The sequence below is a fragment of the Typopeltis vanoorti genome, chromosome 12 (genome assembly GCF_054136105.1).
Source record: "Typopeltis vanoorti isolate ZY-2024b chromosome 12, IOZ_Tvanoo_1.0, whole genome shotgun sequence".
NCBI classification, from domain to species: domain Eukaryota; kingdom Metazoa; phylum Arthropoda; class Arachnida; order Uropygi; family Thelyphonidae; genus Typopeltis; species Typopeltis vanoorti.
The window spans coordinates 109172703-109189096 of NC_143560.1; the positions used below are offsets into that span (position 1 = coordinate 109172703).

Sequence of the window (16394 nt, forward strand, 5' to 3'; positions counted from 1 at the left end):
GTTCTCCATTCACAATGCTTCTGCCTATTTTCATTGTCTTTGTCTTGTTATTGCTGATCTTTGTACCATATCTCTTACAACAGTTATTCAATTTAGTCAGGGCATCTTGCAGACTTGTAGTGGATTTATTTAGAAGTATAACATCGTCTGCATAAAGCAAAGAGCTGATATTAACATCTCCAATTTTGATATCAGGTTTAATACTGCTTTCCTTCATAATGTGATTCATATAGATAAAGAATCACAGAGGGGATAAAGTACATCCTTGTCTGACACCAGATTTAACATTAAACCATCTTCCTGCACTTCCTTCAATTTTAACTGCTGACTTACAACTGAAATAAAGACCAAGTATTGCTTGGATAATGCTCCATTGACACCATATGTAGCGTTTCGAATAGCTTCTCTCTTGGCACCTTGTCATATGCCTTTCCAGATCTATAAAACTTAAATACAGATATTTGTTATATTCCCATGATTTCTCAACTATCTGTTTTAAAGTGAAAATCTGCACCTGACAACCTCTATTTGGCCTGAATCCAGCTTGTTCTTCACCAAGCTTTTCTTTCACAATTCTTCTCAACCGTTTCTCAAGTATACTTGCATAGATCTTTCCAGGAACACTCGGTAGGGAAATACCTCTGTACACATTCAGTTTTATTTCCCTTTTTATATATGGGTACTATTAGAGCTCTACTCCAATCATTGGGAATTCGTCCCTCTGTCCAGGCTTTCTGAAATATGCAGTGCAGCCACTGTAAGAATTTTATACCACCATACTTCAGCATTTCTAGTCGAATATCATCTACTCCTCCTGCCTTTCCACATTTCAAGCCTTTGATGGCTTTTTCTACTTCAAGTATGGATATGTATTCCTGACTGCATGCATGTTCAGTGTTTTTTTTACCACTGTGCTATCATCGCTGCTTGTTTCTTTTAGCAGTTTTTCAAAGTAATTACTCCCATACTTCAAGAATATCTTTTTCTCCACTTTTCATGTCACCTTTATCATCTCTTAACTCCTTTTACAGCACTCTTTCCTCCATTTCTAAGCTTCTTCAACAACCTCCAGAATATCTTACCACCTTCTTGATATTTATTTTCTATGTTTTTGCCAAAGTCCTCCCATGTCTTTTGTTTAGCTAGTTTTACACAGTGTTTCTCTTTCTTGCATTTGTCTCTGTATCCTCTAAGAGCACAAGGTGACTTATTTACCAGGAACTTTTGATATGCTTTCTTCTTTTCCTTCACTGCCTCTTTAACTTCCTGTGTCCACCATGGAGTTTTGATTTTTCTATCCTTGCAGACAACTTCACCACATTCCTCTCTAGCTGAATCAATCAGGGCTTTCTTCAAGGCTTGCCACTGAATCTCCAAGGTCTGAATCCTGTTCTCAGACTCTTTCAATTTTTCTTCAATAATCTTTGTGTATTTCAGTCTATAGTTCACATCTGAGAGCTGCTCAACTTTTATTCACTTTAAAACTTTCTTACATGTTCTTTTCAATATGAAATTCAATTTTATCCTGCTCAAGACTAAATGGTGATCACTTCCAATTTCAAATCCCCTGTACACTCTGGTGTCCTGCACCAGGGAGAAAACATCACTATCAACAATAACATAGTCAATGAGACTTTTCTTATCCTTGCCTCTTCTCTCCATGTGAATTTTTGCATATTTTTATGTTGGAACATGGTGTTAATAATAATCAATCCATGTCCTGAGCAGAATCCCACAGGTATTTGCCATTATTATTAGCTTTGCTCTTTTCTCCAAATTTGCCCAAAATATTTTTGTATGTCTGACAATCATTTACTACTCTGGTATTTAGAACCCTAAAAAGGAACAAACAACCTTTCATTGTGTCAGTTGCTTTCTCTAAAGTCTCAAAAAATTCCTCCACTTCTACCTTAGTAGAGCCTTCTGTGGGACCATAAGCACAAATTAGTCTCATTGTCCAGTTCCCATTCTCATATTTGCCCACATCACTCTACTTGAGATTGCCTGCCATTCAAGAAGATTAACATCATATTTAGTGTTGAATACTATGGCTACTCCTTCTTTTCCTTGATTGTCATTACCTGAATATAACATTTTGTATTTATTGCTCAGAAATTTCATTTTTCATTATGTCAGTTGCTTTCTCTAAAGCCTCAAAAAATTCCTCCACTTCTACCTTAGTAGAGCCTTCTGTGTGACCATAGGCACAAATAAGTCTCATTGTCCAGTTCCCCATTCTCATATTTGCTTACATCACTCTACTTGAGACTGCCTGCCATTCAAGAAGATTAGCCTCATATTTAATTGAATATTATGGCTACTCCTTCTTTTCCTTGATGTCGTTGCCTGAATATAACATTTTGTATTTATTGCTCAGAAAAATCTCACAATTTTTTGCCTTTTTTGTTTCAGTCATTACTATTATGTCGATCTGGTACTTATCCAATTCCTCAGCTAGCTCCATTTCTTTGCCATTCAGGCTTCTTATGTTGATAGTACTGATCTTGAACTCTGGTGATTTTGATTTGGGGTGGGTTTGAGGATTTGTTCCAATAGCTGACTTTTCACTGTTTTCTCCGATTTCCTGGAGAAAACAATGGAGGCCTTGTTTAACCGGGCGATGCCCCAGCTGTCATGAAATTCTGTTGTGTTGTTCCATCATTTTATATTTTGGTTTAATCCAATAAGAATACAATTTGTCAGCAAAATCCCAAATTGCCAGCCCATCCTTGTTCATTCAGTATCCAGGTAGATACCTAACAGGGTGAACCATGAGAAGGTGAAGATTGGACATTAGATCAGAAAGCCTGGTCGGCTCTCTGCATTCTCCCTCTGAGTTATACAGTTTTGACCCTTAAGCTGCCCTTGGTTATAAAGTAAATTTATATTTGTTTTAGTGTATTACCCACGCCTAAGCAAACAAACATTTGTGTGTATGGAGGCAGATGACTTCAAATCAAATTGCTTTATTGTCCCATGATGCACTTTCCTTTGGATATGTTTATTGCATGCATTATAGAAAGGATCATTCACTATATGGAAATTTATTAAAATTACCTAGTGTATTGAACTAGGACTTCTATCATGGATTATTTAGCTCTCAGCATCAATGGTGGTACTGATTATATCCCTAGAGTTTGAAGAACAAATAGGATGTGAGGGAAATGGATATTCACCCTTATTAAACAAGAGCTCCATAAGAAAAAGAATATTATATGGAAGGAATATCATGAGAATATAAGAGTGGTCAGTTAAGAAATATATAAACCACTGGCCAGATTGTGTTTAAAGCTAAATCAGTTTATGAAAGAAATTGGCTGTGCAGGCCAAAGGCAATCCAGAAGAATTTTATCGTTATGTTGCAAGTAAAAGAAAGAATGTATTTGTAAGAATACTTTACTGAATGCAGATGGTACTCTTTTATATGAAAATTGTTTAGTTAATGAATGCTCACTTTGCTAAGATTTATCAACCAGGTATATATAGCATGCTGCATAGTTCTATTACATCGATGAAGAGATAGAGGTGAATGAGAAAGAGGTTGAAGAGCTGTTACATTACCTGGATAAGAATTTGTCAATAGGAACTGGTGGAATATCAGCACATATGCCAAAGTGTTCAGCTGAATTGGCTAGCCCCATGACTTGCTTATAGCTTGAGTTTCAGCTCAGGAATTATCATAGAAATGGATGTATTGTATTGTACAAGGGTGCAAAAAACCGATTTTTGTAACTACCAACCGATCAGTAGCTCTGGAGTGGTGGGTGGTAAAGATTTCAGAGAAGTTGTAGGAACTCTCATACAGAAATGGATTGACAGACAAACTATACTCTGCAAGGAACACCATGAATTTACTAAAAGGGAGGTGATCTTTTAGCAATTTTTATGTTTTATAAAGTGTTATGGCTGAGTTGGATAAAGGGAACGAATACACTATGATATTGTTGGACTTGTTAAGGCATTTGATAGAATACCACATGAAAGACAGTTGCATAAACTGAAAAATATAAGTCGATATTGATGGACAGGTATCAGAAATTGGCGTATGGTATGATGGGTGTGAATCTGCCAGATTTAAGGTAACCAGTGGTGTACCACAGGGATTAGTTCTTGAACTAATCCCTGTGGTACACCACTATAGCTCCCCTAGTTGGATATAAAAAAAAATAGCCAAAACACTGAGCTAACTGACTACAAAACAGCATCAAACCAAGCTTTGATCCTTCCGTTGAGTTGGAAATAAAGGTGATCAAAGACTGGAAGCCATAGAGATGAGTTTTAAGAAAAGAATGTTAAGGATGACATAAACACTAAAGATAAAAATATTAAAGATTTCTTGAGCAAAATCATGCATAGCACATTTCATCATTGCAAAGGAAATTTTATCATTTTATAGGCAAACATTTATTTGAATACTCAATCATATTTGTTTTTTATGCTTCAAATAGACCAATGAAGACAAAATTATTTTTTTAAATTAATATATACCAAATTTCACTTAAAATATAGAAACTTGAAAAAAAAAAATTGTTAAGCATATATGAAGATAATAGTCATCTCTTGTGATCTTTCTTTTTAACCACTTAATGAGCTAAATATTAAATTGATCAAAAGAAATTATAGTTGATCACTTCTCTCCTAGAGAATGAGATGTGGCTCATGTGCGATGCATTATAAATTTCATTGCATGGTGTTAATCATCACTGCTTGTTGGTAGGCCTTAAGTGGTTTGAAAATATTTAATTAGTTTCTAGAGCAAAGTCTGGATTATCTAACCATTAGCCCATTCACTGCACTAAAATATGGCATATACTTATAGCCTCTTGTGAGTCCGATTCACATAAATGAGGACCTATGTGCACACATTACTTAATAGGACAAAGTAGGCCTGCCCATGTTGCACTATTTTCATTTTTTGTTAGTAACATCTTGTATTCAAATTTTCTTGTAGACCATTTCCTCATAAGCAGCTTTCTGATTAAAATTACTATACCAAATGAAGTATTTTTGCAACAGAAAATAATATGTATTACAAAACTGGTCTGTTGGATTTCATTAATACAGTACATACTGGTATTGTATATTATTCAAGGTGCTTGTTTTTATTTTATTTATTTATTATTTTTTGTTTTTGTTTAGCTGTGGTAGGATATGTAATATATTTCTATATCTACTCAACATGGGAAGGACGAGCAGTTTATATGGAAGATTTGTATGTACACCATGATTACAGATGCTCTGGGATTGGCACTGAACTTTGGAGAGCAGTTGCAAAGGTAAGCATAATTAACTAATATTCATTTTGAAGTTTCTTATGAATTTTCTAATGAGTATTGAGAAAATACTTCTGCTGCTTGATGTAAACCCCACATTTATTAGCTGATTTTGCAGTTAGTTATCAATTACACTACTAACACAAATTTTTCCCTTTTCATCAATTGTATTGAACTTTTTATGCTTTTGGCACTGTTTTTATGGTAATCCTATACAGAAGAGATTCTTTTTCTTATGGTACTACGTTCTATCGAAGGTCAGTGACCATCTTGGCGAACAAACCGCGTTCTTGCATTAATCCGAGCAGTTGTATGCTGTTCTTTCTTGCCCACATCTTGATGTTATCAAACCAAGATATTCTTCCTCTATCTCCTTTGCCATCAGTTCTTCCTACCAAAATAGTTTGTAGAAGTTGGTATTTGCCATTTCTCATGATGTGGCCAAGATATGATGTTTTTCGTTTTTCTTGATTGTTTAGACGAGATCTTTGGCCAATGGATTTTAAGCCATCTTCATTCACAAGAGATTATTCAGCATAATAGTATATTTGTGGACTAGTGCTATGGATGTACAGAAAATTTAGGAGAAACCTGTTAACTTTAGATTTGAAGATCTCTGTATTATACTATTTTATTTCATGAAATAGAATGAAAATATGGAGATGGATTGGACATGCACTGAAAATGGACAGAGGAGAGATTCCAAAGGTAGCTTTGACATTACAAAAGGAAAAGAGAAAGGCCTAAACTAACTTGGCAGAGAATGACAAAAGCTGGGTGGAAGAACTAGAGCAGCAGCAGAATTTTTTTTTTTTAATCTTCCCTGTTTAGCCAGTGTTGATGTTTCTTTCTGAATTTTGAATAGGTCATGCATTCTTTTATTTAGTGCCAACAAGATTTTAAGATTTAATTTCTCTAGTACAGGTATGTGGTTTTCCACCAATGTCTGCTTGTTGCTACGCACTTGTGTGCATGTGGCATGTGCACAGCATATGACCTATATCTACAAGTTTGAAATATGTTGCTGTGGAAGGTTAATTAATGATGTTTAATAAGTTAATTCTAAACTTATTAAACATCATTAAGGTCAGCAAAGGAAAATCACAATCACAACAACGAGGATACACTGGCACATAAAAAGAGGCATGCTGTTATCAATTTGGATACAAAGCTAAAAATCATACAAAAACTTGAGTCTGGTTTTAAGATTGTTTCTATCGTACATGAATTTCAATTGAGTCAACAACAAGAACAATGTTTAAAGTTTAGGATAAAATTAAAGAAGTAGGTGAAAATGTTGTCCTCTTCTTGGCATGGAAAAATACCCATTCTCAGAGTGAAACCATCCAAGAGTTGGAAAAATTGTCAGTTGCATGGATCAGAGATTTAAATCAAAACTCATTACGTATCAACATGCAAATAATAATAAGACTCTTGGTCTGTTAAAATTGGAATAAAAAAAAACGTTAAAAGAAACAAAAAAAATCATATTTTCCATTTAATGTAGAAACTTGTTTTATACAGATTTCCTGGAAAGCATCCATATGTAAAACAGAGGTTACTTGTATTAAAAAAATCCTTTCTCTACAAGTATTTCTCTATTCAATAAATCGTCAATAGCTACAACTGACATTCCAAGCCAATATCTAATAGTTTGATTTTGATATTTCATTTCTTTTATATATAGAAATTTACTCAACATCTTTGTTAATGTATAAATTCATGATGGGAAATTAATTACAAAGAGAATTACACTTTCAGAGATGGCAGGGGGTACTGTTTCCATAATAGGCTTTGCCATTCTCTGTACTATTGCAAAGAAATGATGGAACAATTCTTATTTTCTTGGAGCTTCAAAAATATAACTGAGGCTGTGCACTCCCTGTTTCAGTTGGTTTCATGTCTTTCATATTGCTGATTCTTGAGACCTTTACAAATCCGAGTTTGGTTGAGAAATCATTCTTGGACTTACATTCCTTTGAGAAGCTGCAGCATTTCACATCCTACTTTGTTCTGGTATTAGATATTTTCTTAACATTTCCTGTGATTTTCTGTATTCATATCATTCTTATCTTGTTGCATCAGCATCAGTTGCTCAAGCTTGCTTCAGTGATGCAAATAAGACCTCCGGGGTGGTAAGGAGTCACTGTGAAGGCTATACATCATCCACACATTACCTGCCTTCCATCATTCCTTCTCTTAAACTCATTCATGTTAGTTGCTCTCACTATTTCAGAGGCAAACTGTTTTTCTCTCTCAGTACTCTGAGAGAGAAAAATCTAGCTATCACTCCTTTTCTTAACTTCACATAAACTTCCATGGGTGTCTCTTCGTCTTCTTTGTTATGCCTTCCACATAACAAAAAATTGCATCACTGCTATCTTATAACTTCCTTTCAGAAATTTATAGCTCTATGCATATCTCTTCTTTCTCCTGTTTACTATGTCTGCATTCCACATGCTGTCTATCTTTCCTAATAATCTACATTCCATAATTCTGATATCATCTTTGTAACTTCTTTGCATCTTTGCAACCTTTCTGCAGTTTCTTTATCCCCCCCCAGGAGACCAAATCTGCATGCAGTAGTTCAGGTGCAGTCATATCAAAGACTTGTAAAGAGGAAAAATGACATCCTTATTTGTCATTGTTTACTTCAGCTTCACAATTATCCTCTGAGTTGTATTTTTAATTTGGGCTGTATGAACTCATCACTTTTTCCCCACATAATCCTACCCATGGAAATCTCATCATGCTAAAGTGTGCATTACTTTGCACTTACTAACATTGAATTGATAGCTATTGTCATTTGCTCAAATTTCCATTAGATTCAAATCATTCCATAAGTGCTGTATATCAGTAGCATTCCTGATTGCACAGCATACTGTGCAATCAGGAAGCTGTACCATGAGATTTGTAGCAACACCCCACCATATCTTTGATCCTGTTTGCCTCCACTTCACAAAAATAGCATCACACTCACTGTTGCATGGAAGCTTATTACTGTTGTGTTCATGAGTTTCTACCCTAACTGAACTTGAATCATCTAAAAAAAAATTATTTTCTTGTGTGTGTGTTATAGAAACTTGAAATAACCTATTCCTCACTTAAAATAGTCTCAAATCATAAATTGATAAAATATTTAATAAGAATTTTTAAAATTAATATGGTAACCTAGAACTTATTTAGAGGTTATTTATTGTTGCAGTTGAAATAAGACAGTTCTGTGTTTGGTTGTGTTTTAGTGATAAAACCTCCATATTCATCACTAAAAGGTGATAAAGGAAGGTAAAATTATGTTACAACATTGTCTTGCACTAATCACCAAGAGTTAGCTATTTATGCAAGTGAATTTTGCTATGTTGTGCTTGCATGGAGGGTGGTTGAACCATGGAATGCATTGCCTGATTGAGTGGTGAGAGCGAGAACGGTCAAGGAGTTTAAGGAGTGGTATGATAGTTGTTTCTTGGGGGGGGGGCCTCCCCTCGATGAGTCTTGATAGACTTTGTGTTTCTTAGGAAGGACCTCCCACGATAAGTCTTTTGACTCCATGGAGGCCTGAATAATAATAATAATATGGATATTTAGTACATATTGAAACTCCATGATTTGGTTAAGAGATTTAACCATAATATGATGGACAAACATGTAGTCAATTTTCTTTATATTTGTTAAATGACATTCAGCATTCATTGTGCATATTTTGGGAGCATAAAAGATTATATATTAATTAATCTAAAGGTTCAAGACACATATGGCCTAAAACTCTCTTAAAATTTATTTCATATATCAACATCTGCTGTAATAATTCAGAATTCTATGGCAGACTCAAGAAGTTAAAAAAGCAGTGAAGAAAAAAGATGAAAGTATATCAAAGTTCCCTGTCAAGTAAGTTAGCTTGTTCTATTAGAGAATACAGAGAAATGTAAGAGAGAGAAGCATGTAAAATTAACTAAACAAAAGTCATGGGAAGACCTTGGTAAGAACATAGAAAATAAATATCAGGAAGATGGCAAAATATTTTGGAGGTTATTGAAAATTGTTAGAAATGGAGGAAAAAGCATTGTAAAAGGAATCAGAGATGATAAAAATAACATGAAACAGTGAAGATAAAGATATTTTAGATGTCTGGAGTAATTTCATTGAAAAATTGCTAAATGAAAGAGCATTGATCATGCTATCACAGCACAGTGATAGAAAACACTCACAGGAATGCAATCAGAAATACATATAAATACTTGAATTTACAAAAGCCATCCAAAACTTGAAATGTGGAAAGGTAGCCGGTGGATAATATTTTTGTCGGGGGGTGGGTGGGTGGGGGGACCTGACAGGCAGACACCAGAGAGTAGTATATGGTGGAGTGGAATCTAGGAGAATGAATGTGACTAGTGGAGTACCTCAGGGTTCTGTAATAGGGCCTCTCCTCTTTAATTGATATATCAATGATAAAGGGAAAGAATTAATGGAATGTTAAGTTGTTTGTTGATGATGCAAAACTTTGGAGAGTAACAGTTGATAAAGGTGATGTAGATATCCTGCAGGATGATTTAAATACATTGGCATTGTGGGCAAAGAATGATTGTCAATTTAATGTTGCAAAATGTAAGGCTATGCACTTCAGGTCAGAAAGGTTGCATATGGTGCATCATTGTTGGTACTGGTTTGCATATGTCAGAGAGTTGAAGTTCAGAGTGCATATTTCAAAAGTTAGTGAAATGGCTCAAAGAATTATTTGGATGTTGAAAAATACACTAATGAGTAAAGATAGGAAAGTTATTGTCCCTCTTTCTAAGGCTATGATTTGGCTGTATCTTGACTACTGTGCACAGATTTGGTCATCTGGGTTCTTGGGGACCAGGAGGGGAATAGAGCAGATTCAGAGACAAGTGACTAAGCTGGTGACAGGTCTGTGGAAGGCTCCTTATGAGGACAGCTTGAAGGTTTGTGGGTTACAAAGTTTAGTTGATAGGCATAAAAGAGGGAACATGATAGAAACATTTAATATATTAAAGGGAATTTATAAAATTCACGCAAAAGAAATTTTTCAATATATGACAAATGGAGAACTATGACCCATCCATTGAAGGTGTGTAAGAGTGTGGTTATTAGGGGTGTGTAGACCAGATTTTTTTTAATGGAGAGTGGTGAATGAGTGGAATGGATTGTCAGAATTAGTTTAGTTCTCTGACAGTGAATGAATTTAAGGGAAGCTATGATAGGTTTTGATAAACGAAAGAAGAACTCTAATAAAATCGATCAAAATTAGAAGGGATAGGTGGTTTGGACATATACTTCGACATGATGGACTTGTGAAAAGAATAACTGAAGGCAAAATAGAGGGGAAAAGAAGAAGAGGCAGACCAAGGAAAAGCTTTCTTGACCAAGTCAAAGACAGCACAGGTTTGAGGAAGCCAATGACAGAGCGGAATGGAGGAAATTGCTGCTGAGCTACCAGTCCCAAGTCTGATGCATCTGATGATGATGATAGGTTTTGTGTGTATAATAATTAGTTTGGGTCTCCCATGCTGAGTCTACAGACTCCATGGAGATATATGATACTAGTAATAATATTCAGATATGGAGGTTTAAAAGTTTTATAGTGGCTGCACTGTAATTTAGAAGGCTTGGTCAGGATGAATTTAAGATGATTGAAGTAGATTTCTTATGGTACCCATCTATAAAAAGGAAAATAAAACAATATGAGAATTTGAGGTATTTCAATACTGAGTGTTTCTGGTAAGATTTATGCAAGTATAATTGAGAAATGGCCAAGAAAATTTGTGGAGGGGAAGCTTGATGAGGAAAAAGCTGTATTCAGGCCAAATTATTCAGATTGTCAGGGTCAGATTTTCACTTTAAGACAAATAGTTTGAGAAATCATGGGAATATAACAAGGATCTCTATTTAAGTTTTGCAGATTGCGAAAAGGTATGTGACAAAGTGCGAAGAGGAAAGCTGTTCAAATCACTACAGTTATGTGGCGTCAATGGAGACATTATACCAAGTAATACTTAGTCTTTGAGTTGTAAGTCAGCAGTTAGTATGAAGGCAGTGGCGTAGCTAGAGGGGGGTGGGGGGTGGAGGGGGCAGTCTGCCCCGGGCGGCACTTTGAACCTTTTTGAACTTTTACAGTTAATTCTAAAATACAGTCTCGAGAACTCAGCTCCAAATATTGTAATACTGCTGCGAATTTTCCTCACAATTGCTGTAAGTGTTGCTAGTTGTGAGAGGAGTTTTTCTAAATAAAATTGATTAAGAATTACCTACATTACTATGAAATAGGCTTCGCCAATGTCATCGATGATTTTGCTAACAGAAAAGCAAGAAATATAGCATTTTAGAATGTTGCAATTTTTTACTTCAAAAATAAACATAGCGTTTTAATTTGTTTCCCTATAAGTTGTTTTGACTTTTTGTAGTATTTTTGGTATGTATTGAGAGGGCCGGAAAACTCAGGGACTGCCCCGTGCAGCAAAAGCTCTAGCTACACCACTGTGTGAAGGAGATTCAAGAAGATGGCTTGATGTTAAATGATGTGTGAGGCAGAGATGTATGTTATCTTCACTGTTTTTTTTTTTGTTATTTATATGGATCACATTATGAAAGAAATTGGTGTTAAACCTGGTATCAGAATTGGAGGTTTTAATCTCAGCATCTTTACTTTATGCAAATCCAGTCCAAGTCTGTAAAATTCCCTCGACAAACCTGAATAACTGTTGTAATAAATTTAGTATGAAAATCAACAATAAAAAGACACAAAGAAAAAAGACGAACATTAAAAACATCGACTGCATCCTGAATGGAGATCCTATACAACAAGTAAAACATTTCAGCTGTGTAGGAACAATTTTTAGTGAAGATGGCAAATGTCATCCACATAGATGACAGAATTAGCAAAGAATAAATTTATATGGAATAAGAGAAATTAGTTAAAACACTAAACTAGCTGTATACAAGACAGTGTTCAAACCAATTTTAACTTAAGGATCTGAGAAGCTGTGTAGAAATAAAATACTTGATCAAAGACTGGAGACCACAGAAATGAAAGTTCTGAGAAATCTTAAGGAGATGTTGGAATCAAGTGGCATCATCATATTAAAAATGAAGATATTAGGATTGCCATTGTTAGCATTCAGGAATGTGTTAGCACAACTGATCTCTTGTGGTATGGTCACTTAAACAGAATGGGAGGAAGACCAATATCTAGGTGGACTGATACAATGAAAAATGCCTTAGAAGATAGAAATGTAAGATCCTGATGATTCATGTAGTACTGTCATAATACCCTGTAAAGACACCTCCTGCAGGTACACATTCAGGTATTTGATGATGAAAATCCATGATTTGGCTAAGAGGTTTAACCACAGTATTATGGACAGTCATTATGTAGCTGAGGTATTTGCTCTTTCTCTATATGTTACATGACATTCAGCACTAGTAAATATTTTGGGAGCATAAAAGATTATACATTAATTATTCTAAAATTTTCTAAATGTATGGCCTAACATCTTTTTAAATTTATTTCATATACCAACATCTGCTCTAATAATGGAGTGCCTGCAACCTTTACCAGATAAAGATAAAACATATCACTCATCTAGGACTTGGTTACTTGGCATGTCTTTTACATTCCTTCTGTCTAATTTACTCATTTGGCTTGGTTGTAGTCCTTTGCTCTAAAAACTACAACCACCAGTTATAGTCCTTTATTCTTGACCACTCGCTCACACACACATGGCACTGATGTGAACTTTTGGGTGCAGTGTGTGTGTGTGTGTGTGTGTGTGTGTGTGTGTGTGTGTGTACACACACACACACACACAAATTCTTTAACTGACATTAGGAAATAGAAGACATACAGATGATTGGTGAGGTAAGGAGCAAAGGGAATCATTTTTCCCCACATATCACACATAGATGCTGAGACAAGTATAGTTCAGAGGGTGGTTTGAAGAGGTTCTGAGAGTGTTTTCAGAAGACTTGCAGTTTTTTTAGAAAGCCCATTAATCTTTTTTGAGATCACACACAAGAGGTTGCAAAGAATATAGCAAATTGATGCTGTGTGGCATGGGTTGAGAGAGAGAGAGAGAAAATCTTATCTTGAAGAGCTATAGGTTATAATCTATATAGAATGCTTAAAGGGATTGATTGTTCTTTGGAATAGTCTATACTACAAACTGTTAGATGGAATGAAAGATGGATGGGAGTGGTATGTTCATTGGGTTAGTAGTTAAATTGTAAATGGATGTAGGGAAATTGTTGCTTATGTTATTTTAGGTTTAGGAGAAATGGAAGGAAAGGTGGCTACCAATTCTGTTAGTGTCCATGGAAGTATCTGAAGAAAAGATACAGTGGAAACTGACCATTTATGAGAAGGGTTGTCAGTTAGCCAAACTGACATTTGGACATCATAGGATCAATAATCATGTTGCATTTTTGTAATCACCATTTTTCTTGGGTATGTTACTGTTGAAGATTTTATTTATCTTCATGGTATGCATCATTGATAAAATCTTAATCGTTCATACACACCAGAATTAGAATCCTTTATGCAGATATATGTAAATGCCATTATATAATGTATATGCAAAATTCTTGGTCACATGTGTCACTGTGTGTTCTAGGCAATGATTTAAGAATGCTGCTGTCAGTAATCATTGGTAGTGTTGAACATAATAGGAAAAACAAAGGATCTTTCAGGGTTTATTGTGGGTACAATGTCTGACTTGAGCCACGAATTTGAAAATAGCAGAGCCAACTGGTTTCTCAAAAAGGTGAGATATCTCAGGTGCTTAATCACTGGAAAATAACTTGCATTGCTTGTCTAAGAGGCATAACTGTGCTCCTAGGACACTGTCAGGAACAAGATTGCCGTTGTCTGAGAAGACTTGTACAGGCAAACAGAACTTTCTGTGTGCAGGGAATTGATTGTTTTGTTTGGGTGGCTAAGGAAAAAGTATAGTTGGCCTGGCTGATCCGGTCTCCATAGCTCAGTCAGTTTCGATGATGCCCTTTGGTTGCAAAGAACCTTTATCAGGGTTTTTCTTCCTGCAAAACAGGCAAACAAACCAGCCATTAGAACACAGACAGTTAATATACAGAATACACTGGCCTAATAGCTTGAATGGCTTCATCCATCTAAATGAACCAACCAAACATGGCTAATCATTGCCAAATTTTATTGGCCAAGACAAGATCTCTCAACCTTTGCAATACTGCAACACCTTAAAATGGTAAATAAATTTGTTTGTCCCCTCCCCTTTCCCCAAGAACAGATCCAATTATTACACTGATGCTAAAATTGGGAAATAAATCTCAGCATAAATATTTATAAAGTGGTTTATATAATTATAAACAATTTCAGCTGCAACCTCCATTTAAGGTGCTCAGAATTCCCATGGGATTGCAATCCACTGTATGCGCAATTACTGAGCTTGGATACATTTCTTGTGGAGTATTTTAAAGACACACTGAGAAATTAGAACATGCTGTGAATGCATGATCTAATTTGCATGAACCTTAAGATTGCCTCATTCACTGGCATCGAAATATTGATAATGAGGTGTTTGGTCTTTTTGCCTATCATGTTGATATGCCATCTTCAAAGTAATATGTATAATCAACACATTCACTGCTTGAAAAGAAGTCAACAAATCCCGTGGGCAAGGTGCATCGTGCCATGTAACAAGTTACATGTTTGTAGCTGGTATAAATTGGAGGAATATGATGCTCCCATGTTAGTGCAACTGTGTTCGGCTGAAATGGCTGCAAGAGAATGGAACTGACTTAGTTTGAAAGAGGTGTTATGATAGGAGGCCATGTTGCAGGCCTATCTGTTAAGCAAATTGTTGACAAATTGGGCTCCTGGGTAAACAATTAGTAAATACCATACTGAGATGGAAGTTCAGAGAGTCAGCCCCAAGTGCTACCCGCAGTGTACAACCCACCACTCTTTCCAAATACCTGTGGGATGTTACAAAGAATATATATAAAAACTACCATTCATCGGCCAACACATTAAATGCAGAGTTCTGGACATCGACTGGAACACATATCTGCACAAAAACATTCAGAACCGAGGCTCACAACATGGGTTTCCATGGTAGGACCACAATATGCAAGCCCCACATTACCTGAACCAACATGCAATGTTGTCTTAAGTGGTGCAAAGAGCATGTACAGTGGGATGTGGAAGCTTTGAAAGAAAGCTGTGTTATGGAACAACAAATTACACTACACCCTCTAGTGAGCAGATGGACAGGTGTGGTGGATGCCCAGTGAACATCTCTTACCAGAGTGCATAACCCCAACTATGAAATTTGGAGGTGGTGGGGTGTTGATATAGTACAGTTTTTTCCTGGTTTAGCCTTGGACCTCTGTTTGTAATGCCACAAACATTGAAGTACGAGAGGTTCTGTAGAGCTGATCATAGTGCATTGTCTTGCTGAAAGAGACAATGTCATAAGGCTACTGCTGTAATTGCATGGTTTGTGGACATGAACATCACCACACTTGACTAGCCTTCACAGAGCCCTGATCTTAACGATATTTAACATCTATGGATGAACGGAGTGTTGGGTAAGGTCAAGGAACATTCACCCCACAACAGTCCAGGACCTCATTATATGCCTACAGGAAGACTGCACAAAATTCCCATTATCATATGCTTGTGCAAAGTATGCCCCATAGGATTGCTGAAGTCATCTCAGTGAAAGGAGGTCCTACATCTTATTAATGTGGGCACCCATGACTGTTTGTTCCTCACACTGTGGTATCTGTTGACTTCTTTCCAAGCAGTGTAAGTGTAAATACATGCTTAAATGAATCACTTAATGTTTTATCACTCATAAATCAAAATGGCTTGTTTTTTTCTCCCAAATCAGTTTGTTTCGTTGGACAGTTTTTACAGTATAATCTTTATATAAAATATCAGGAAAATTTCTATGATGTGGTTCCTTGCTTTTCACCTTTTAAAAGAATTGGAAAAGTTTTCACATTATTTAGAGATTTTTTTATTTTAACAAAGCATTTGGTGCTCATAATTACTGGAACAGCTTGTAACAGTTATGTCACACAGTCATCTCTCAGTTAGCCATTTCTTGAATAGGTTGTCATTCCTGA

The 16394-nt window shown here is 35.8% G+C and overlaps 1 protein-coding gene across 7 annotated transcripts in view; it reads left to right on the top strand.

The window, feature by feature from the left end:
• Positions 1-16394, top strand: part of LOC150101130 (thialysine N-epsilon-acetyltransferase-like) — a 214571-nt gene that overhangs the window by 82284 nt on the left and 115893 nt on the right. For all 7 annotated transcript variants that reach the window (XM_090401089.1, XM_090401091.1, XM_090401085.1 and 4 more), the window contains one exon: positions 5140-5276. In XM_090401089.1, the coding sequence (XP_090257215.1) occupies positions 5140-5276 (137 nt within the window). The remainder of the gene's footprint in view (positions 1-5139; positions 5277-16394) is intronic.